Genomic DNA, 25693 nt, shown 5'->3' with positions numbered 1-25693 from the left:
TCCAATTATGAGCTAGAATACATGAGCAGCAGGCAAAAATGGGTCAGGCAATAATTTTTTAGCAGTGCCAGGAAGCCAAGTGCATGTACAGCAGCTGTAAGTTCATTAGTGGTAGTCATTATCGTTGCTGGAAAGCACAGAGCAGTTCAGCATCCATCTCTGACCTTCAGCCCAATGAGACCTGAACCAGAATGAGCCTTTCACCTTCTGGATTCGTAGCCATTGTAAGGGATTGGGCCTTAAAACAGGAAATGAACAACAGGGAGGGGAAGTGAGGAGAAAAGGATAGGAAGAGACGACAACAAAAACATTCAGGTAAGTAAAACATACAAATCAGCTCAGGGGCAGATTAAACTGTAAACATCAAACAAATATGCCTTATGCATAACATTTGTAGTTTAGCACTCTACTATTAATTTTGATTTTAGGTTGGGTGATTTAAGTTTTGGTAATTGTGTTAACTTCTTCCCATGGCCTCTCCGTGCTATAACAAGATGGGAAAGTAGGATACAGAGAAGATATAGAAGGAATCATTTTCTCCAGATGGCTTCACTGGTTAATGATGGACACGTGCATCCCTGTGCCAGGTTACACTACTACAGGTTTAGTAAGGGTCATGCTCTCATGCCACTCAGAGGCACATGGAAGGGGAGGTTGAGCAACACGTTTGAAAAACTACAAGTGTAAAAACTCTGCTGTCACAAACATGAGTTGGTAGGGCTTCAACACAGAATATGGAGATGGAGCAGGCTCATACAGCTACACAAACATGTACAGGACAAAACCCACTAGGCAGGATCAGTTTTACAGGCTGGGATCAGACGGAGGTCACTTCCTTTGGTCACTATGCTGGGTCACCTTCTCTTCATGCTGCAGTCCCACAAAGTAGAGCCACACTGGACACGCAAGTTTTTAGGGAGCCACCACATTTTAGTGCAAGTTTCATTGGTAGCCTCCATCTCACTTGGGCTGTTAGAAAGTGCCACCCACACCTCTGTAAAGGGCAGCTGTCCCAGCTCCTCGCTACTCACCTCCCATGCCGTAGCCAGCGCAGGAGGATGGGTCACAGTACCCTGGAGGCCCAGCAGGACCCGCTGAGCCCGGGGACCCCGTGTGACCAGCAGGCCCTCGTGGGCCTGGGGATCCTGGTGGTCCCGGGCTGCCAGTCCGACTTTCTCCTGGAGGTCCTGCATAGAACAGGGAGATGAAACATCTGCGTAGTGTCGTTCATGAAAGCAGGGATATGAGGCCATCTTTCCTGGCCTGGAAAACATGGCACTGAGTGTGTTATAAACACTTCCAGGAGACAGCTTGAGAGGAGGAGCGAGGCATCCTGGCTCTGGCTCCCCTGGGCAAGCTGAGGGAAGATTTCAGCCTTTGGCAAGGAAGACAGAGCAGCAGCCTGGGAGGAGACCCACTTCCAATGAGCTTCCTCTCTGGCTACTGCTTCATTTTCCTTGCCAGAGACAGCTTCTAGGCAGAACTGGAGCAAATGTTTCACCAAACATCAGACTTCTGGAAAGGGATTTACATAGGGAAAGGACAGCCCTGGATGCCTGCACAGCTCTTGATTCTACCCACTCCCTTTCAATACAGATTCTGGGTAATGCTGTGACTTGATACCAGTGCCTAACAGCCAGGATATCCTCCTGAGGGCAATGCAATTTTATTCCTGTTTCAACAGGACCTGGTTATCACTCTCTCTGCTTTTTCAGGACCTAAATATAAATCCATGTGATTATAATGTGCTTAATTACTATACGTTTCTCTGTCAACTCACATTTAGGTATGACATTTAGTCAATGAGAAACAAATGTAATTAGTCCAGATTAATTTTTTCCCCTTCTAGAACCCGTGTCTGGAAAAAAAAATATATGAAACATTTTTAAACGGTGGTCTTGGGGAAGCAGTTTATCATAGGGAAAATGAAAATACTTGTGTGATGGGTGACACCATCATGTGGCACATCCCAACATGATATTACATAGTAAGAACATTATGGCAGTTAAGGTACCTGAACTGCTACTCTTCTGCTACTCTCCTTAAGGAGACAGAGCTGTTGTAAGCTTCCTCACACATGGGTCAGAATGGTCTAATCCAGATGCCTCAAATGTAAATTTACCTGTGGATCCTGGTGGGCCTCGGGGTCCTTGTGTTCCAACACCTGGATTGCCTTTCTCTCCTTTCTCACCTGGTAAACCTAAGGAAATAGTATTCAGTTACACTTTGATCAAAAGTGTGAGCAGTGTTTATTATTTAACCAGCATTATAGTTCCATATGCTATTTTTCATCTAAAAACAGATGGCAAAGAAGAAAGAAGGTGAAAAATAAATATTATTTGGTTCTTTTTCCATCCCTCCCCTGACAGCCTCTGAAGGGATATGTCATTCTTGGGGTCTTAAACATTCCTGCTGCCATGGTGGTTTCATCAGGATGGTATGCAGAGGCATCAGCCAGTTTCCAGGCTGCACTTCCTGTGGAAAGCTCCCTCTGGACTACCCCAACGTGCAACTATTGTAAGTCAGAAGAGTCTTCCAAGCCTCGTAGCTATAAATTACTGTGTGGCCCAAAAAAGTCAAATTTCAGTGCTACAGCAAATTTTCATTCAAACATTCACCCACCAAAGAGTGGTACAGCACAGAATTGTTCATGGAGAAAGTTGTTAGCAGTTATGGCAGTTTCTTGCAAAAACATGAGAAAGGAGTTTCATCGCAGTCAAAATCTGCCCCCCAAGTAAAGCCCAATCCAAGTGTTTCCCAGTCTTGAAACTCTGATATTCCAAGAGGCAGACCCAGTGAGTTGTGCTCCTGCACTCGCTCATGGCACTAAATTTGTCTCCTTGTATCTGATCCGTGGAGATCACAAACCTAGTAATTCAGAGAAAGCACTGCTTAATTCCAGCTTTCCATCTCCTTCTGCACTACCACTATGGCATCCTATAAAAACACTTTCTATATGCAGCCATCACAATAAGCAGTGTTGAACTATAGTAGGTGTCAAAAATATAAATTCCAGACCCTGAGTTTCCACTGGTGACTTGGAAATTCTCATAAAGTCTGTGTTTGATTTGGATGGTTCAAAGACACCAAATCCTGGCTGGTTTGTGGGACTTCCCCCCCATTTTCCAGACCTCCCTCCCAGCACTGGTAATTGCTCTCCTGGCTTCACAATTTCCCTGCTTTCAGAATCAAAGTCTATACATGGCACCTTCATCAACACAGAGCAGAAAGAAAACAGCTGCTGCCCTGGATGGGGTAATATCCACAGTTCCAACTGACTGGGCTCCTTCCCTCAGGTAACTGCTGCCTCTTAGGGCAAAACAGCTGGAGAACACCTCATTTTTGCAAGGAATCATAGAATCACAGAATATGCTCAGTTGGAAGACACCACAAAGATCATCAAGTCTGGTTCCCAGCCTTCATAGGACCATCACAAGAGTCACACCCTGTGCCTGAGAGCATTGTCCAAACACTTGAGCTCTGTCAGGCTTGGTGCTGTGACCACTGCCCTGGGGAGCTGTTCCTGTGCCCAAACACTCTAAATATAGATTGGATATCAGGAAAAAAACCTTTTCCTGATATCTAATCTATGGCTCCCCTGACACAACTTCAGGCCATTCCCTAAGGTTCTGTCACTGTCACCACAGAGAAGAGATCATTGCCTGCACCTTCTCTTCTCCTCATGAGGAAGTTGTAACTGCAGTGAGGTCTCTCCTCAGTCTCCTGGCTGAACAAACCAAGTGGCCTCAGCCCCTCCTCATCAGGTTTCCCTCAGGGAGTCACAGATCTTTTTTACCTTCTTAAACTAATTTGTAATGGAAGCAAATAAGTAAATAAAAAGTCTAAGTGTGAGAAAAATTGTAATTAAAACCTATCAGTGGCAAAGAATTGCTCACATCGAGTTTATCAAATATTAGTCTGCTGAACTGGAGTGGATTCAGTATCTGTGGAGGAGTTCTGGGTCTTCTGCAGGAACAAGAGGCTTCTAGGGCAACATACTGTCTGACCCAACCACATGGAAAACACAGGCCACACCACTGCAACCAGTAAAACCACAGTGAGCACATCATTTTTAACCAAAGCATGGATGACCTCTTTACCTTACCTCTACAAGGTTCTTTGCCACTGTCCTGGCATAGTTAAGGCATTGCCTGTTTCTCTTTTTTGCCTTTTATTGCAAAAATCCTTCAGTTGCATAATTTTGAAGTAAGGGTGGTGGTGGTTTTTTCCACATGCTTGAAATTTTGCTTAGCCCTGACTTGCTTCAAACATATGCAGAAACTCATCTATTGCAATTCTCTGTACTGTACTTGTAACAAGGTACGTGTGTCCAAATTATCTCTTGCCCCACAGGATCTGCAGGGAGAGATTTTCCCTTTGCAAAAGGCAAAGTCTGTTTGTGTGAATTTCTTTTTTCTTGAGAAGACTGACCCACTACAACCATCTGAAATATACCCAGCTGTTTAGCACAAGGACCATTGCTTATCCTCCTGCATAGTAACATTACTTGGTAACTTCAAAGGCAACCGCCACAATGTTTTGAAATCACAGCCTGCCATGCACTCAATTATAATTATTAACACACACCAAACTACGCACTTGTATGTGATGTTCACAGGATAAAATGTCAGTAAGAAATGCTAAACATGGAACAAATCTACTCACGCTAAGAAGAAAACATTCATTCTAGAATAAATGATGAATCTCTTGTGCAGGGCAAACCTTCTTTGAAAGCAAACACTGAAGGCCAAGATAAAAGCCTCCATCAGGTTTGTTTTAGTCTGATTTCCAGTAAAGTTTTTCCAAGTTAAAGAGAACATAAACACTGATGCAAAAATATCCTACTCCTAAGGCAAAATGCTCATGAGTTAAAGCCATGGGTTTCCCTTAAGAGACTCACAGACCCCTTAGCTCACTTCTAATAAATGGCAGAATATTGAAAATTCACCCAAGTCATCTTTGGTTCCAGCAGAGCATGGCTTACAGAAAGCCAACCAGACAAGCCATCCCTCTTGTGGGTTACTGCATTGTAGGTTACTGCAATGCTTAACTGCCCTCAGAATGAAAGTGTGTGTATCAAAACTTGCCATTTGAGTTAAAAATGCCTTCCGGTCCCAGGAACTGCTTTCATGTTTGTGCTCTGGACATGCTTCAGCAATACCATCAAACTATTTCTCCCCTTCATGCTAATCATGGGTTTATGTCTTGTCCCCATACAAAATAAGCAATGTCTTCATTTCAGCCCCATGGACATCACAAGCAACTGAAGTCAATGATTTCCAACCTTTCACTAAAGATAACTCTGATAGCATCAGTTATTGAAAACAACACCAAGGTCATGAACACATTCTCTAGCAAAGAAAAATAGATTTCCATGGTATCTGCACAAATGGAAATCTCAGGTGTTCTTTATCTAATTTTGTCTTTAAGAGAATACTGTCCACTGAGGAGAACTATGTATTGCACTTAAGAAAAATTAAACTAATACCAAAAATGTCCTTTTTTTCAAGATGTTCAGCTGTGAGCATAGTGTAAAATAACACATTGTTGTGCTTTTTTTCTTTTTTAATCCAGATGAAGCTAAAACTGGAAATAAAAATATTTAATTGACAAACCTGGCAAAAGTTCCATTTAATTCCACTGAAATTTTGCCATCACAGCTGTAAATGTGTCTTTTGATAACACATGTTTAACTGGCTCTTTCATATGAAGCCAGGAAGCAAATAAGGATGAAGCTGTGCTTGAGAACAGAAACTTTCCCAGTGACAGTTTAGGTATTTATTGTACTTTAATCATAGTGAGATGGGCTGAGTAGCTGTAAGTTTTATTCAGCACTTCAGAACACATAAGAGCTGAAGTCCATTCAGTAGTAGAACTGCACTTTCACAGCATCTGAAAGTTAGCAGTGCCTGAGAATAATTTTACTATGGCTTTTCCATTTTTCCACAAAGTTGAGAAAACAAGCCATGTATTATAAAAATAACTGGAAACCAAAAAGAAGAAAAGAACGTGTTGATTCTTTTGGTTTCTATACTATTTTGCAGAGGTGCAACTATTTCCTGAGCACTCAGAAGCCAGACACTAGTTGTTTAAGTCCCAGATCATAAACAAAACCAAACAAAATATGTTCAAACTAGCTGAAAGGAGAATAGAAACCACTGTTCTGAGCTAGTTAAAATTAAAATAGAGATGAGGGCTGTGAATAATCAGTGTTTGGTTTTTTTCCAAACTCCTATACTTATGCAAATAAGCAAAGAGCAAAATTCTAGTAACTTATCTGGGTTTATGTACTGCAGGGGCCTGGTAATACAACGTGGCCTCTCAGCTGGCAACAGACACTGAGAACTGGATCTGTCAAGAGAATGACTCGTCCTTTCTCACTGAGGTGGTCTTTCCTGGAAGGACCAGCTCAGTGTGTTACTAGTGAGAGAATCCCACCCAGGAATGGGACATCATGGACCTAGAAGTTCAAGTGGAGGTTTCTAGCAGAACTCCATACACTCAATCCATGTCTCTTTCCAAAGCCTCTGATTAATGCTTGGCAGAGTGACAAGGAAAACAAGGGAAAAGAAGCTGTTGGCCAGGCAAGTTTGCAGGGAAGTTCACTGATGTCTCTCACTGCTGACATTTCCAGTACAGCTCTCTTTGGTGCACCATTTCTAACCAGTTCCACACCTGCTTTCTGAAGTGCCCCCTTTTTACAGGCTGGGATTGAAGAGGTGGTAGGCAAGAGATGAGCTGAAGAAGCACCTGGCCTCCCCCCACCTTTTTATCTTCTTTCTCTACCAGAACCTTGCCACCTTGCCACTCAGCTCAGAGCCAGTAAGAGGCTCCTGCAGCAATTCCAACAGTTTGAGGGGGAAAAAGCAACACTACTAGGTAAGCAAACAGGTGTTTTTTTCCTTCTAATGACTATTACTTCTTAGCACACTCTGTTGCAGGACATTTTCTGAACTTAAACGTGGAGCCTGACTTTCAGAGTTGCTAATCTGGCACTGGGCTTCAACATTAAATTGGCTTCATATACAACCAAAATGCTGATGACATTAGTGAAAAGGAGCACATTTTACATAAAGACTTCCAGGTGGCTGGCTGGAGATCTTCAGGACAGGATGATACATTGTGTTTGCTGAACAAGTTCAATGCAAACAGCGTTTCAGAACACAGCAAGGGATAGAGTCTGACTCCATTTACCCTCCTCTCTGTTGTCGCTGCAAACTTTAAAACCCTTCCTTCCATCCAGAAGCTGAGCAATTTTAGTCTGCTGCTTCTGTGTAGGATATGTCATTAGGAATCAAGTAGGAATTGGGAATCCATGAAAAACTTCCAATCATTCTCCACAAGCATGAAGCTGGTTAAATAATTTCTAATTTTCATTTTTGCATTTTAGGGTTAGCTTAGAGAAATGGATTCAGAAATACCCTAAGAGTCTGCAGCAAAAGGTATCTTCCTGCTCAGTAAGGTGCTACAGCATCAAACACACATCAGTCTGAAAGTTCAGTTGCTTCTGAAGAAATCAAATCCTCAAGGAGCAATAAATTAATATACAATTTTCCCTAGTTTCTGAAGGAGCTCCTTCATCTTTCTTCCAGATTCTGTTCAAGGCTGCAGTTATATGAATTTCCTAAAATCCATTTCAACTCCAAATAAACCAGCCAATTATTTTGTCTTAAAGTTTACACATGGATCCTTGAAACAACCTCATTTTAAGCTGAAAATATTGTAGAACACTCCCAACATTTGGTATCACATTTTATGAAAATCTGACTGCAGTTCTGAAGGATGCTTGATTAGAGCTTTCTCTACCAAGTATAAAACTCCCCACAAGCACTACCTGCCAAAATCAGTCCCTTCCAACATCAGTTATCCATATAGAGGGGAAAGGGTAATAGGGAGGGAAGGGGCAATATTCTTTCTAATGTCTTTTTACCCTTTCTGTGCTCTGCTGCCAATGCTGCTTCCCAAACATTAATATTGTCTGCAGCGGGCCAACCCACATCATATTTTATTTAAATGACTGTGTCTAATCACTCTGGGATCCCACAATGTGTGTCTGGACATCAGCACAGCAAATACAATGGAAAGTACAGAACATGTTGGACACGTTCCTTTTTTTGTGGCCTGGTGTTTTGGTTGTCCCTTTTCTGAAATCCTAGCTTGAAAAACCTCTCCCCAAAAAAAGGGAAAGATCTAAAATATGCTGGTGTGGAATAAAATATCCTGAAATCTGCATTCAGTGTCTCTAGACCACCCTTTTTTAAGTCAGTTCCTTGATTGCTATCTCTTCCAATCTTCTTTTCTACTTGTCTCACACTCCCTCATTCCTCCACCTTTCTGGACAGTGCCTGGTTTTCGCTCAGCTGGAGCAGGCAACAGCAGGACTGAAGGGTCAGTATCTGAAACCTTGCCTCTTTTTTCAAAATGGTGATGGAATTTACAGTCTGGAGGGCAAGACTCACAGGTTCACTCAAAGATTTTCTATTAAAAACAATGTTATAGCTATGGTCATAATGGCTACTGTGAACTGGAACTACTATTAAGCTCCACAGCAATTAATTTTTAAAATCCCAGTTAGCAGATTTTGTAACAGCAACATCAATTCACTGCTTGTGAATGTCACATTTGTCTCTTGCGTTTTTGGTCACCTCCTTACGTGCTGTTCTTCAAAGCACTTTCACAATTATAGATCTACTCAGTATTATGTCCTGAGGTTAGTGTTACTCTGGGACACAAAAGATAGCCCGGGCTGCACAGAAAGAGAGTAAATCAAACATGGAACTTGTTTTGTTATTCAACAATGCTTGTGGAGAAAAGGAGAATGAGATCTAGCCTTCATATGAGAATATGAAGAGAATTCTTGTAAATGTTAAGTGTATTACTTCTCTCTGACCTCACTATTTCTTCTTCTTGATTCTCTCAACCCCTCAAACTAGGAATTTTTCCCTCTTCTTATCAATCTTGCTCCTTTCAGGTGGCCATGACTCAGAAATTCCTAGACTGACACATTTGAAGTTATCAGAAAAGCTCAGCATTTCCCCATGTCAGTTTTCCATCTGACTTTCTTCAATTGCTCTTTTGCTTGTACATTTAGGGATTCTGCTCACTTTGAGGTCTTACTAAGAAGAAACACGATGTGATGGGATGTGCACTATTAAATTCCATCAGTCTTCAGCAGTTAAACATTAAACCTCTGTCTGGTCCTACCAAAACACACTTGGCAAAGCCTGCATGGCTTTCATGACAGAGTCTCCAGAGCCTTCATTATGGTCTGTATTAAGCTCACTAATTAATTGGTGAGAAAATGTTGCTTTCACATTTAGACAGGAGACAAAAGCTGTTAGAATGTATCATGAAAGGAAGGTATTTGTGAAGTAGGAAGCCTACCTCTTTCTCCTGGTCTTCCTGGCTGACCAGGGCTTCCTGGAAACCCTTGCATGCCTGGTGATCCTTGCTCACCCTGTGGCCCTGGAGCCCCTGGCCGACCTGGCTCACCAGGAGGTCCCGCGATGGTTCGAGTTGAGACAGACTGGCTTGGGATCTGGTTCAGAATCGAGTTATATCTTGCCATATGACCTATCAGGAAAAAAAAGTAGCAGTGGAAAATCTGGTTCAGCAAAGTTTCAGTAGAGTACTGGCAGGTTCTCAAGGCTGTGGTCTGTCATGGTTTGGTGTTATGAAGTTGTGCACTTGTTGGGGGAGAAATAGTAGGTTACAGAGTGCACAGAAAATGGAAGAACTATTGTGCAGGATTTTATTTTCTTACTTTGGCAAGGGTTGGGGGGCTTTTGTATTTTATGTCTATAAAAATTTAAAACTGGTGCAGCAGAAGCTTCTGTAAACTGTAATAGCTTGGAGACAATTCCAGCTTTTTTTTCAGAAGGCTTATGCTAATCAGCTCTAGTTGGACACAAATCCAGTTGAACATAAATCTAGTTGAAACATAAATCTCAACTGTCTAGTTTAAAACAAACAGATCCCCTTGGATATTTTGCAAAGTGTCATATTTGTAAGTAGCTGTGGCAGGAAAAGATCCATTCCAGAGAGAGAAGCATGTGGACTGTCCATGTACTTGCCTTGGATGAGCTGCTCACACACTTGACGAGCAACAGCCCGGACCATTGCCTGGGACTGGAGATCACCCTGGAAAACAACAGCAGCAGAGTCATGAAACAGTCCTGAGCTGACAGCACTTTGAGCAAAGCAGGATATTTATTATTGCTGAGACATCATATCCTCACAGATGAGAAAGGAAAGCCAAAGAAATTTTGTGATTTCACTGGTTCCCATTTCTCTTTTTGGCCAGCAATCAGAGGTCTGAGAAGATAACCCTAATGAGAGATTTGGAGGCATGCTCACTGCCACATACTTCCCACCTTGAAAACATTAATATAGCTATGTAAAAGACCATGTCTGGAAAAGAAGGAAAGTTTGCTTAATTGCAAAGAGAAAACTACTGTGCCTGTAAACACAGAGACACATAATTTTTTTGGAAAAGTTCTTTATGAGACAGAAGGCCAGGCAGGGAAAAAAACCAGAGCTAACATGAATGTAGACTTACCCTTTCACCCCTTTCCCCCTTAGCTCCAGGAGGACCCTATGAAAAGATTTAATGCAAAATTAATTCTCATTTTGTTCTGTTCAAAATTTTAACACCTGAACTTTGTCTGCCTTGCAGATTTGTAGTAAAGGGAGAAGAAACAGACAATAAGCAAGCTTTCAGGAGGTTATGTGACAGTGACAAATACACTTCTATCATTTCAGTACTCAACAAAATGTTCACCTTTGGCAATTACATGGGAACAATGACCTTCACAAGTGTTTGATGCACACTGAATTCACTTATTCAAAATGATAGCAAGGTCAGGCCACCACATGATGCATTTCACATGGCTGAAACAGGTCTAATTTTTGCAAAATACCAGCCTGAAATTTGCTGTCCTGGGACTCTGCATCCACTATGAACAGAGCAGGCAATGGGATTAAACTGCACAGAAAACTACACTCGACATTAAGGATAATGTAATACTGTAATGATGATGAGGAGGATTATGGATTGAAACAGGTTGTCTAGGTCACTTGCAACTTTACCAATTTCAGTTTTTGGGGTAGGCTACCCTTTTCTCAGGAACTCCTGAAGCAAGGAAAGGTCTGTTGGCCAGAGCCTGGTGCTAATAACACCAAGGCCACAGGTTTGATGCCTGTATGGGCCGAACACTTGAGAGCTGGACTTGATGATCCTTGTGGTTCCCTTCCCACTCAGACTGTTCTGTGCTTCTGTGTAGGTAACCAGCTGACAGATACATGGTTAAGCACAGCTTATTCTATCCTTGGAGAGAGGAAACTCTTACAAAGACTAAAAGACCATTTCTAAGGACTATTCCATAACTCTATGTTTTGGAATAGAAAGTTCAGTAATTTTTCACCCACCTGTTTATTTCTGCACAACTAGAGTCTAACCATGCACAGCAGAGTTCTTGCATGACTCACAGGAATATCTACATTCTAGAAGATTTTGTTCAGTATCTGGAACATGTGTTTGGACAGGAACTGCATAGTCAACATGCTATATATTTATAGTAAAGGTTCCAAAGCTCATCAAATTTCCTTTATAGATACCATGATTACACTTACACTTAGAAACTATGCAGAACTGGGCATTTAGATTATTATCTTTGTTTATAAATTATCAATCAATTTAATTTCACTTCCACTTAACCAAATGAAAATGCTTGCATTGGCCTAAATCTCCAAACCAAACTGGATTTTGGAAAAAAAAATTCTATTCTACAAATAGAATTTACAAATAGAATTTACAAAAATACACACTGTTCCACTTCGAAGTCTTTAAAAATTAAATAGGATGTTTACTGTAATAGATGGGAAAAAGCTGAGCAGGCTTTAAAATTAAACAAGTAGTCAAATGTTAAAATATTAATACATAATATTGTCTGAACACTTACAGAGACAAAAAAGTCCACTATAAATATTCTCTTTTACATAAAATATACATTGATTTCATAGTTGTATTCCTTTCTTCCAGTTATTTTTCTTTCTGAGGTTTTTAAAATAATTCATAAAACATAACATCTGAGAAATAAACTTAATATTGGAGGTTCCTAATAATAATTTTAGATATAGAGGATATAATTTTCCAAAAATTACATAAATTATATAAAAAACACTAGTCATTAGTCATTTGTTCTGATTTAAACACAGAGTAACCTCAAAAGCCATGTTTTTATTCATATATTATTTTCACAGTTTGGAAATCAGAATAATATTTAGGAAATATTCAGGTTAACAAAGACTTGAATTTCCAGAGAGTCACTGGAAGGGCAAAGGGAAAAAAAGAAGAATGTAATTACACAAAGACTTCAAATTCACATAGTTGTGTTTTTAACTTCTGTGTTTTAATCTTGTGTTTTGACTTTAATACCTATATTCCAAACATTGTATGTAAGATCAACAAATATATTTAATTACAAAGAATGAACAAAGAAAGGTCAATATGATGTTTCACTTAGCCACTAACTGCAAACAGATCATAGGCAATAAATATTGAGGAGTTCTGTCAAACAGTGAAGCCAGGCTCAGAAACCAACCAAAGCACAACAGCAGACAGTGAAATATTAATTAGTTTTACTTACAGGAGCTCCAACATCACCTTGTGGCCCCTGACTTCCAGTAACACCTGGAACACCTGGAGCACCAGGTATGCCCTGTGTGGAAAAAGAAGAGGAAAATAGTGGTGATGACAATCGATATCCATCAGTCCTGATGAGAAGTAGTACACAGACAGTTCTGTCAGTCAAAGACTGGAGATTCCCAGAGAGAAAACTAAGAAATGCCATTTGCAGGAAAAAGAGCACCATAAGCACAGCTCTGAGAAAATCACTTTAGAAAAATAACTTGGTTTGCTTTCTGGAACAGGCAGAAATTGCTGAACCACTGGACTAAATCCTGTGATGTTAATACTGTGTTCAGGGGGGATGACTCAGAATGTTCTTTGTAAAAAACAACAAGATGGCTTGAAGAATACTCAGTACAACCAGCAGCTTCATTTAATCTTTTAAATCAATTAAGAAGGCATTAATTTTGCCTAGCTGCTCCAACTGAGAAGGCTGAGACTGATTCTGAAGGCAACATATATCCTGCATTAGATGCTGGATGTAACCTCTGTTATCTTCCTTGATTACTCTGTGGGAGCACCTGTGCTCACCTCCAACCTCTAAGCCAAGTAAAATTTGAGGGTTCACTTCAGCTAACAGTCCTATGGAATTTTTGACAAAAAGAAAGTCTTGTTTCAAATGTTAAAAGCAGTAATTCCCTCTTTATAGTGCAGTTGCTTGACTAAGAATAAGCTATCAATCTTGACAAAACAACTCTCTCCCCTTCCTATGGGAGACATTTTCTTCTTGAGCTAAGTAGGAGTGGAAAGAAATTACACTGGACAAGCAGCTCTCTGCCAACTCAGTGCATCATGAGAATTCTGAATTCCCTTGGCCTTGCTCTATCCACTGCAGCATAGATAACAGTGTGATCTGTAATCCCCCCAAATCCTGCTGACTTTTGCAGTAAGAAATTCTATGGGTAGTACTCACCATTGGGCCAGGAGGTCCTTGTGGGCCTGTGGGTCCATCCTTGCCAGGAAAGCCCTACAAAAGATAAATAAATGCAATTTCATCAGCTTTTTATATGTACGTCATGAATCTATTCTGTTTAATCCAGAAGAAATGTTTTACTTTTCTTCTTTGGTTTAGTTTTGCTTTGTTGTTGTGTTGTTTGTTTTTTTTTTCTAAATTAATACCTGTTGGTAGTGGTCTCTTACAAAAAAATTTCCTTCTTTGCCCTGGGGAGGGTTTATTTTGGAAAAAGAAGCTTACCAAGATTAAAAAAAACCAAAAAACAAACAACAGCTAGTCACGCAACTTTTTTGAAGAAAAATCAATACAAAATTCTTCATACTGGCAATTTTCACCTCTGAGTGAATTTCACTTAGAACTTCTGTAGGGAAACAAGAGGGGTTTTGCTGTCAAACCTCTCTACCACAAGGTCACATTTCTACATCTGTTCTCACTGGCTGCAAGCATTCCCAGTGCCACTGATGAGGTGCTGAAAGATGGCAACAGAGAGTGGATCTCTGTGCCCAGCAGTGCTGCTCATGGGCTCCAGCCATCCCTGAGTCCTGCTTTGGGAAGCAGTGAGAATGCTCATGTGGTTTCCATCAGGAACGTGCCTCAGAGCTTCCAGAAACAACAGCCAAAAACTCAAGATAACTTGGAAACTGGAAAGCAAGTACATCACAGAAAAAAAGACTGACCAGATGTAGAGGAAAATACACTATTAATAAAGTATTATTTACTTCACATAAGATAATTTAGTTAATACAAATTAACCAATATGTGCATTTTGTATCCACAGGCAAAAAGCTTGGGTTTCTGACCAGCCTGATGATTAAACAATTCTTTAATTACTATACAGCCTGAACAGGAGATATATGGTTTTACCTCTGGCTCAAGACCAATTTGAAAGGTGGTTTATGCTAGAAAGCATTTGGTTTATTGCTGAAATGTTTGAAAATGTTTATAGCGACACACAGAGTAAAGAACATTCCAGGCCTCAGTATCTCATGGAGCTTCAGAAGAAAAATGTACAACTTTTTTGGTTTGTATTTTTTTTCCAAATCATTGTTTCTGACATGGTTTTAGTAATGAATATAACCTATACTACTAGTTTTATGCTTTGCACAATTTGGAAACTATTATTCAAATCTGCAATCATATGGCATAAAAAATGGCTGGGGAATAATATTATCTGCCATATACCTGGAAAGGTTTTTTAAAAGCTCTAGTGCATGGGTGTTTTGATGATAAAATAAGCCACATAGTCAACTCCCATTATGTTATCTAGGTATCCTTAGACTTGATAAGGAAACATCTTCATATTCCACAGTGTAGCCAGATGAAGCTGACACCTTCATATTTATGTTTCACTTTTTAAAGCAAAGATGTAAAACTTATATTTATTTTTGCTCAGTTCCAAAGCAGGATGAAAACTCATTTGACCCTTTTAAGGGCTTAATTTAACTAGGAGGAAGGGAATATAGTGCTTTCCACTGACTTCTAGGATCTAGTGTGGAGTCACACAAGCTTCTAAAGAAAAAGAAAACCGTATGTCTTTCTCTTCTCCCACCCCAGTCAAAGAGCAGAATTAACAGTATGATCAGCAGTACATTTTCTTGGAATATATTTCACAATTTCTTTCTTCTGAGCAGTGCTCTTACTCCTGGCTGCTCAGTAATCACCTCCTGTCTATTCTCCTAGGGTTTATTTCTCTTGGCATTGTGTCTGTATTGCCCAGAAAAGATGACCTCCTACTTCATTTGCTAGATGTGAAAATTGCTGTATATAACTCAAATAAATCAAATAGAAGCCTGGTTCAAGAAAGAGTATGGCAATACCTATTCTCTCACGCTGGTAAAAGACTAAAGGTATTTGTTTGTGCTGCCAGCAGCATTTGAAGATGATGTTACTCAGACCACCTGATGGCCAGAATGGATCTGACACTCATTCTGAACTTTTGAGTTGAGAGCAGAGATTAGTAAGTACCAAGAAATTGGCAGGAAGAGTGGGAATTTATTTCTTCTGGCTCTTTCTCCCATAATTTTTGGTGTATGTAATGTAGAAGAAAATAGAGCACAGTGAGAATTCACAAAGTTGTATTCTGAGTACTGAAGCCTTGTAGATGCTATTTAATCTCCCATTTATTGAATTCTCTTCTTTGCCTAACCACCTCTAATCCAAGGAGAATGACTGGAGGAATTACATAGCTCTGTCACATCCAGAACAGAAATGACTCTGCACAAAGCCACTGATTCTCTCCCATGGAACTGCATGTCCAAGAACAGGATAGGACAGATTTTGATGTGTGACCTAGGATGTAGGTCTTAAAATCAAAGTTTATATCACTTTGGAAAGTTAAATTAAGACATATTTTGCTAATGGCATGAAAAAAAAGTTCTAGAGAAAGAGACAGAAATTTTAGAAGGGATTTTATTTGCCAAAATACAAATGGCATCACTGGTAAAATCTCAAGGGTGCTGAAATCAAACTTGCTGCTGATCTCATTATAAACTCTTGAGCTTTCTGTAGCCTGGAATTTGAGGCAACTTGTGGAGAGGTGACTTTTCAAGTAGGGCTAGATACCAGCAAAAACTTAACTGAAGCTACTGAGCCAAGCTTGAAAGATTTTCATGTAGAGCCTTTTAAAAAAACCCCTGCAGCCTGGGACACGTGCCTGCCAATTCAAGATCTGTCTGTCAACATGAAATGCTTGGGACTGTTGGTGAAGAAAAATGATCTGTTCTTTTTACTAAAACTCCCCTATATTGCTAGCTGCAAATATGGGGCAGCAAGAAAGGACACCAAACAACCACAGCTACAGCCACACAACAAAAATAAGTCATTTTCCATTTATAAAATCTTTTCTGACACTCTGGAAGCTGATGAGAGAGGAGGGGACTGTTCCTCATGTGGAGTCTGAGATGAAGACTTAAACAGGTTACCAGACAGGTATAAAATATTGTCATGCATATTCTTAATATTTGCTTTATTATCAGAAAAAAACTTTTTATTCTCATTCAACCTTCCCAAAGTATTTTTATTACATCCCATTCTTCTTCATAGGGAGGGTATGTCATTATGAAAATGACCTTTTTATGAATTCATGTAACTGACAGGGAGAACATTCTATTTCTTTCTAAAACCCGAGAAAAAGCAAATGAGTCAGGGACTAAAAACCAAGTTCAGAAAAACAAAAAAGAAATTTTAGGTTAAGTGTTGAATTACAACATAAGAAAGGAAAATCAAACCCTTTCCTCAACTGATTTCCAAAAGAAAATCAGAAAGTATGAACACTAGAAATCAAAACAAACAGAAGGGAAAACAAACTGTAGAAGTGAAGTGATTCCAATTATCAGGAACTGAAGGAAAAAGAATCTCCATTCCAGCACTTCATTAATCACATTATACCCAATTCAAAGTTCTCAGAGATCTCCCAATAAATATCAGCCCTATGCTTACCACCCATTAAAATCAGTGTGATTTAACAACCTAAGTACTCTACAGCACTACTACCACTATAATTAAAATACTTAAAGATCAATAAATACTAAAGAGGAAGGGATAACTAAGCTAAGAAAAACACAGAAAATCTCAGTTCTAGTAGTATAATACTTGCAAAACAGTTTGGCATCTTGGCTAACAGGAGGAAACCCAACAAAAAGAACATTATACAAAAAGGCAATTTACTTCTCAGGAATTTTCCAGTTCCCCTTTGCTGCTGCAGTTATGCCCTTCAGAATTATCTCTTTTTTTAAGTGCTGGGTCTTCAAAGAGACTGCGGTGAAATAATTGGTTTGGATCTTTGCCCATTAAAAGTAATTTCATGTTGTCATAACTTCACAGGAATCAAATGAGTTACAACACCATAAAATCAGTATAGCATAATTATTTGTTGCCAGAGAAATAATTACAGCTGGACAACATTGCATAAGGGTCTCACAGAGACAATACCAGGCTAACAGAACTAATTTTATGAGCTCTGGGCTGTTTATCCAGCTCCCATGATTAATAGCAGAGAAGAAAGAGAACACACAAACAAAGCATTATAACTGTATCTATAAAAACAGGCAATTTATGTAATTGCCCTACCTTTTTATAGACAACAGTGGGGTATTCTACAGAATAAACACCATATGACTTTTCCAAGCTGTATCAAAAGCCTTTGCTGCACTAATCTTCCTCGGCTTTTCTCTGGAATACCATCTTGGCAACAACCTGGTGACTCCCACATGGGAGAACTAGACCACTTCTGAACTGGTGGCTGGCATCAAGGCATGGCTGAGGGCATCCTCTGCTAAGTATGAGGTCAGCTACAGAATAACATCAAAACACAGAATTCTTTTCTCCTTGAACTGCAGGCACCTCGACATCCCTCACGATGAGGAATGCAGGGGGAGGAGGCACATAGAGCTCACTTGGACAAGGTTTAGCACCATCTCAACTTGTCCAGGACCAAGACCAGACAGAACATGGCAAAAACCCAAATGTTCATCAGGGTCCAGGTCTCTATTAACCTGGAGATGAACAGGTGGCATGAAAAGGCTATTCCTCCAATTAGATTATTCATCTGATGATAATATCGCATAAATCTTTATTTTAATAAAATGCCTTTCTTTTCTTGATTTTTAGAGAAAAAAACCCCACTTATCTATTTCCCACATTCTACAGTAACGTCAGTGGAATTACTTCTAGACATATGTTTATGCCAATGTTTAAATTCATAATAGTGAGTTCAGATACATGTTTTGCTACAGGGTTTGGGTTTTTTTATAACAAGGTCAGAAAATCAAAGAATTCCCAGATTTCTCTGAAGTTCAAGTTACATTGACATTTCCAAAAAAAGGATCATGAATATGTAAATCTTGCTCAAATGAAACTGAAAAGTTATATTTCATAATGAACTTCTGCTGTAGACAGAAATCTAGTACTATGCTAACAATAACTTTCCAAAATCTGACAAATAATGAAACAGAAGTCTCCCCAAGGAGAGAGGAGTTATAGGCTTAACTGCACAAATGAAAATTAATTTTCTTTTGCTGGCTCCTAGACAGACTGTAAGTATCTGCAGTTGTTACACCAGAAGCCGAATAAGGTTAACTAAATTTTGCTATTATATATTTTTCACCTTTTTTTCATGTCAACTGTTTCTGCAAATATCATTCTACATTCAATGTTAAATTTCCTTGTAGTTGTCTCTGTTTCATTACTTAGCTAGAAAGCAAATTTAGATCATTGCCTTGGATTGCATACTAATTATACACCATTTAACAACCATTTAATTTTAAATATATAAGCCAAGAGATTAATTGGCAATGCTGAACTCAAGTGACATCTACTTCTACCAAACGCACAAAGCACAGGCATCGTGCAGGGTTCCCATTACACATCTCAACCCTCATCACCAGACAGAAGGATGTCCATCCTCCTGTGCCTATTGGCACAGAGAGATGAACTCCAGAAAGGACAGAGGTGGCATTCATTATAATAAATCAGCCATGTTGGGAAACATTTCCATTATGGAATGGGAACAAAACACATGTAAAACATACTCATTTTAGCTTACCCTTTGGCCTTGAGCTCCGTCTCTTCCTGGTGAACCTGAGGCTCCTGGGACTCCCTAAGCATTATAAAAGGAGATAAAATTATGAGATCAAATTAACAGAATCCAAAAAATTTTGAGTGAAACTGTATGACATGTTTTGGATAAATGGAACTAGGAAGCTCAATAATGGGTGGCACCATAGAAGAGATTCAGTAAAGAAGGTATTTCTGTGAAATGAGAGATGGGTAAACACACATCATTAAAATGCAGAGATGTTGAGTCTACAGAAGCACAATCTCAGCATTAAACAAGAAAGTAACCAGCTTTTCAGGCCCAAGTGAATCAGCTGCTGCACACCAACATACCCTGGATTCCTCCTCTTTCTAAACCCGTGTTCAAATTCACCCCAACAATACATTTCTCATCAGTTTGTAAAATGTGCCCTAAACTCACAATGGTGCCAATTCAACATTCAAACTTAGTCAGTGACAGGGTGTACAATAGGGAATACCTGCAGGCCAGGAAAACCAAGATCTCCTTTCTCTCCCTTTTCACCAGGTGGCCCCTGCAAATAAACAATCACACATAGCAAACAAAATACATGGTTACATTTCTGTTTTTAATGGCTCCCTTCAGCTTCTTAAAAAAATCCCAAAAAACAACAAAGGAAACCAGTAAGAAAACAAATTATGTTTCTTTCTGAAAGCAAACAAAAAGACTCTTATTTGCAAAAATGCAAATGTAGAAGTTATAAACATTTTTAAAAAACCCTAATTTTAAAAGGTTTCATAAGTAACCTGATAAAACTATAGCCATTTTGTTACAAAAAAAAGGTAGCAATTTTCTTTTTCCCTTTAAAGGAATTGGTTTCACTTCAGGCCTCAGCAGTATCTCCAATAATGGTGAAAAAATAGGTTTACTGTGGAAACTAGGCATGTTTCTATGGTACATACGCATGAGAAGAATATACTTTTCTAAATAATAAATAAATGTTACTTTTTATAAAAAATAAATTTCTCTATTAAATAACTGCTCTTATAATTAAAGTATTCTTATTATTCTCTATGACAACACAATCAAGAATATACAGCTTTGGTAAACCATTATATTTTTCATTAGTATCATATACGCTGGAAAAGGATGACATTTTATTATAATGTAGTAAATTTGGAAAAATAAACTAGCAGGAAGTAATATATGTATTACTACTTTTCTAGGCTTGTCTGTACCCGTCTACTGGAGAAGTGTATGAAACAAGATAAGTGCTACTGATTCATTATTCTAAGTATGTTTATTTATAATGAAATTCTGTGACTTATTTCACAATAGCCTTGCAAATCCAGTCCTAATCACTTCCTCTGATGATAGATTTTATTATGTAACGAATAGTATTGCTTAATTTTGGCAGAGAATATGGTGTTCTTGCTTGGGTACACCTTTCAAGTCAGAACTGATCTGCAATGAGCAGTACAGCCAGAAAAAGAGGAAATATTAACATTTTGATCAACTTCCATGTCACAACCCCCACCGCAATTTATTTTCCCTTGAATCCAGGCTTGAATGCTAATACCCAGGTCATATTCAACCTGCAATCAAATACTTTCAGATGACTAAAAATTCTGTTCAAAATAAAAACCCAGAAATTCTGGCATTGAACCCACGTTCACTGGAGGTCAAACCCACATCTGTGATTTCACCTCAAGTACTAAAATTCAGATTCTGATCACAACACCAAAAGCTATTTCAGTCTAGTCTAAGCTATTTGCTGTTTAAAAGATCAGAGAAAAATGCCTATTGATTTTTTAAGTCTCACTGGAAGCCCTTGAATAGAAAGTCCACTGGGTCCTTGTGGTCCAGGAGGTCCCTGCGGTCCAGGAACACCAATTTCACCTCGAGGTCCATCTGGTCCCTAAAGTAGCACAGGACATAAGTTAAACTCTTATCATATGGACAAAGGCAGCTTCTGTTTGAAGAATTAAATGCCAATAGATTCAAAGACATCTGAAATATGAGTTAAGATATTTGAGCAGTTAGGGTTTAATTTAAAACTGTCTAGTTTCTTTATAAACACACAGAAAAAGAGGATTATTTATTCTGTGAAAGCAGAATTCTGAATTTTATATCTTTTGTCAAGGAACAAATAGGACAAGTAATTGTTTTGGAAAGAGACACAGTAAATGCCAGTGACATTTCACTATGCTTTTTCCTCAAAAAAGCCAGAGACAACCTGGAATTCATTTCAGGGTTTCCATGCAGCAGAGATAAACCAAGAACCCATGCATCTGTCAAATGTAGAGCGCTTTAAAAAGTACCTTTGGACCTGGATCACCACGATGACCTTTGGCACCTCTGACACCTGGGCCACCCTGAAAAGCACAAGCACGGGACTCACTGAAAACCAAAACTCTCAAACAGAAATTAAATCTAGAGAAGCCCAAACAGATTCTTCCTGTTCCTGAATCAGCATTCAAGAATCAGTAAATATCCTGTCGATATTCTTCCGCTGGAGTAATTAAACTGGGAACATACTGAAGTGTAGCCATGCACAGGAACAGATTTAAACACAGATGTGACTTCTTAGAGCCAAGAATGCACACTACGTAAGAATCAAAATAACACTGAAAGCTATGATATGGATGGAAATGTGGTCATGGGTTCCCTTCCAGTTGCTGAAACCTCCTGCACATCTGTCTGTTCTCACCAAAATCACATTGTTAAAGGCTGAGTTCCCAGAAAGGCCAAGAGCATTCTGGCCTTTATCAGATACAGCGTGGCCAGCCGGACCACGGCCCCTGTACTCAGCACTGGTGAGGCCACATCTCAAATCCTGTGTCCAGTTCTGGGCCCCTCACCACTAAAATGACATTGAGGGGCTGGAGCACATCCAGAGAAGGGCAACAGAGCTGGGGAAGGGTCTGGAGCACAAGTCTGATGAGGAGCAGCTGAGGGAGCTGGGGTTGTTTAGCCTGGAGAAAAAGAGGCTCAGAGGGGACCTCGTCACTCTACAACTCCCTGAAGGAGGCTGTAGCCAGGTGGGGGTCAGGCTCTACTGCCAGGTAACAGCCACAGGGTGAGAGGAAGTGGCCTCAAGTTGAACTGTGGGAGGTTTCCATTGGATATTATGAAAAATTTCTTCACAGAAAGGGTTGTCAAGCTTTAGAACAGGCTGCCTAGGGACATGGTGGAGTCACCATCCCCAGAGCTGTTAAAAAAACATGTTGATGTGGCAGACACTTGGGGACATGGTTTAGTGACAGACTTGGCAGTACTGGGTTAACGGCTGGACTCAATCATCTTGAAGGTCTTTTCCAACATAAACGGTTCTATAATTCTGTCATTCTAACGACTTAGGGACAGTTTTCAGCAAGGACAACTCCAGACCCTACTAGATCTACATCATGGTTTAATTTGGAGCTATTCTTAGGTAAAATGCTCTAATGGACATATTTCTCTTTTTTGCTTTCTTCAGCAATACCTACATCTGCTCATCGTTTATTAACCAACTTTAGCCTTCTTTATTCGTATCATCTGAGACACTGGAGTACCATATATCTGTGGATGGCTGCCATGAATGTGTTTTGCAACAGCATCTACATGTGCTTTCTGTTCTAGGACAGCATAAATAACTTCTTTTTCACATCAGTTTCCCTCTTCTCCCATCTGAATATATTCCCTAATCTCTTGGAATATGAGCTTTACAGGTATTCTGCCTATCATTGTACTCATAAAGGACCTTGTACAACTAGACACCATAGTTGAATAGAACTCTTTAGGGGCTACAGTAAGTACTTACAACAACAGCAGTTAAAGCAATAAGAATAGAAAATATGCTTATATGCAGTATCTATGAGACTTTAAATAGAAGAAATAACAGAAATATCTGGAAATCCCAGCGTACTATTGCCCTTCAATGAAGGTGTCATGACATGGTCTTCACATATAATCACAGAACAATTTTCCATTACCTCTCCCAGCTCCCTCAGGCTTCTTTCTTCCATCCCACCTCTCCATGGCCACAACTCATTCCACCACGGCTAGCTCTGACCCTAAAATCTCATCCCATGCTCTCCATGGAACCAAGTTCCAATTGCCAGTTGCAAAATTACACATACTCATATTTCTGCATTCCAATCTGCTGTCCTTTCTCCTTCCTCTGCCTTACTCTGAGATTAAAAATTCCTCAGCACAATGACTGCAACTTTTTAACATAAACACAAACACAGTTTTCTCCCATTTTGTTCTCATAAATAGATTGTATTTTTACTAAGAATATATGCTTAAAAATAGCCTGATGCTGAGCCATTAAATGATGTGCTTTTGGAGTCATGCTGAAGTTGGCACACTTGTCCATGTTGGACAACTGTTATTATACTTGTTCATGTCCAACCCAGTAACCTTGTTTGGTAAAAGCACAATTTCCAGAAGAGCATTTATTTAAGATGAAAACATCAGAAGAGGCCCCCTCATTTTTTTCATAAACTTATTTTGGTGGTTATTCCCCGGCACTACTAAGCCTGTGTGATCAATTTCAGTTTTTTGGGGTTTTTTTGTGTTTTTTTTCTGGCCAAAAATTCTTGTTATGCCTTCTCTTATTTTGAATAACTTCTTAGTAGCCGGTGCTTTCTTCCAGAAATGGGTCTTAATCTACTGTTATCAAGACACCTCCTTGTCACTGTCACATTTTCTGGAAAAATCCCCTTGCCCAGGATTCTTCTCCCGGGAAGCTGAGAAGCCTCAGAGAAAAAGGAAAACAGTATTATCTCATTTGCTTCTCCTGTGTTTTGCTGCTTTGGAATGTAGCTGGAGACAGGTGATTGTTTTATTGGTTTCATGTGAATTGTTTACACTTAATGGCCAATCACGGCCAAGCTGTGTTGAGGCTCTGGAAGAGTCACGAGTTTATTAGTAGTATCTTTTAGCACACTTGCTTCTGTAAGTATCCTTTCTCTATTCTTTAGTATAGTTTAGTATAGAATTCTTTATTATAACATAGTATCTTAAAATATTAAATTAGCCTTCTAAGAGCATGGAACCAGATGCATCATTCCTGCCTTCATCTGGGAACCCCGCAAGTACAAGACCTCCTCATTTCTTTTTAACAGTCAAAACCTATGAAGCACTGAAAGCCTTTTTTTGGCAATTAAACTTGTCCAATTCTTCAACAATTTTGTCTCCTTCACCTTCTTCAACTCTGCATCATTCCTTTCAAATGCAGGCATTAGTTTTACATGATATCTCATTTTTTTACTTTGTGTGAGGAACTTCAGACAGCAAATTCTGCCAAAAATGAAGCCATGAAAACAGTATCCCATGATGAAAATTGCCAGATAACCTTAACTCTAAACAACATCTTACCTGAAGTGATGCATTTTCTAAAAAGTTAAAAATTCTTTCTAGAATTACTGTCCCAAACAAATGGAAGCATTTTATTTGGAGTGTTTCTAGCCTAATGTCTAAAACTGGCTACATGGTAGGATCCTGATCTCTTAAACAGAAGAATCCTTGGCTTGGAGAAAAGTCACATGACATTTTAATGACTTGGAGCTCTCCTGACCAGACATAGCACATATGACTTTCTGACTTTTGGTTGGCGCAGAGATGAACAGTGACTTTATTCTTTTTGCTCTGATTTTTTCATAGGCCCTGAATTTTTTTTTTAATTTTTCTTTCCTTTTTGCAGAGCTCTACCATCTAACTGTCTGGTAAAAAAGCATCACTTACAACAGGCTGAGGTCCAGAATCACATATTTCCCTGCCTTGGCAGTGATTTTTCTGCTTCATTTTAAGCTTCCTCTTGCCTGGCACTATGCTATTCAAAACATGGTTAATTCTAAATGTAATATATAGAAGTACATTATTTTACTACTGGGTTAAGCCTTAGCAATTCCTGATCCATATATCTTTTGAACTATAGTAATAGACATCCTTCCAGTCAAATAATTTTCAAACATTTTTCATTTTACTGTGAAATGTGGTCAAACTACTCAATTTAAGTGACATTTTTATGTGATTTATCCCATTTTTTACAGAACAAAAACTGGATGCTAAAATGTGGGAATTAAAACTTTCATCCATACTTATTTAATGATCTGTATTCAAATAGGAGAACAGGATAATTTCTCCTTGTTCAAGATGCAGCTCTTAAGTGAATTTCCTCTTGAATTTCTTTCCAGCTTTTTGTACCAGAGCTTGAAAAACAGTTCTTGCAGAAAGACTACCCTCTGAGTTGTCAGGAGGAATAATGTCAGCTAGGACCTACAATCTGAAGGCCTTATGTGCAAGTCAGTTTTGTTGTTAAACATGCATCTCATGCAATTTGTGCACTTTAACACCAAAAACATTTTCCCTCACTGTCTTCCCTGGCTCTCTAATTTAAAAACATGTCCTTGGTGCATCTGGGACACAGTATGAGCCAAGAAATATGCAGTTCAACTTTTTCACAAGACAGCCTCATCTCAAACTCACTCAGCAAGCAGCCCTAAGATACCAATCACACTTATCTAGTTGTAACAGAAAAAAATCCATGGCC

The 25693-nt window shown here is 39.3% G+C and overlaps 1 protein-coding gene across 1 annotated transcript in view; it reads right to left on the bottom strand.

The window, feature by feature from the left end:
* Positions 1-25693, bottom strand: part of COL14A1 (collagen type XIV alpha 1 chain) — a 114142-nt gene that overhangs the window by 1254 nt on the left and 87195 nt on the right. The window contains exons 37-47 of the mRNA XM_066565933.1: positions 21477-21530; positions 20978-21073; positions 19676-19729; positions 19186-19239; positions 13602-13655; positions 12648-12719; positions 10559-10594; positions 10074-10140; positions 9385-9573; positions 2123-2200; positions 1032-1187 (exon numbers count right to left, since the gene is read on the bottom strand). Coding sequence (XP_066422030.1) covers positions 1032-1187; positions 2123-2200; positions 9385-9573; positions 10074-10140; positions 10559-10594; positions 12648-12719; positions 13602-13655; positions 19186-19239; positions 19676-19729; positions 20978-21073; positions 21477-21530 — 910 coding nt within the window. The remainder of the gene's footprint in view (positions 1-1031; positions 1188-2122; positions 2201-9384; positions 9574-10073; positions 10141-10558; positions 10595-12647; positions 12720-13601; positions 13656-19185; positions 19240-19675; positions 19730-20977; positions 21074-21476; positions 21531-25693) is intronic.

This window comes from Molothrus aeneus, chromosome 1 (genome assembly GCF_037042795.1).
Source record: "Molothrus aeneus isolate 106 chromosome 1, BPBGC_Maene_1.0, whole genome shotgun sequence".
NCBI classification, from domain to species: domain Eukaryota; kingdom Metazoa; phylum Chordata; class Aves; order Passeriformes; family Icteridae; genus Molothrus; species Molothrus aeneus.
Note: the sequence above shows the minus strand (reverse complement) of the source record. Positions and strands in the feature narration are given on the sequence as shown.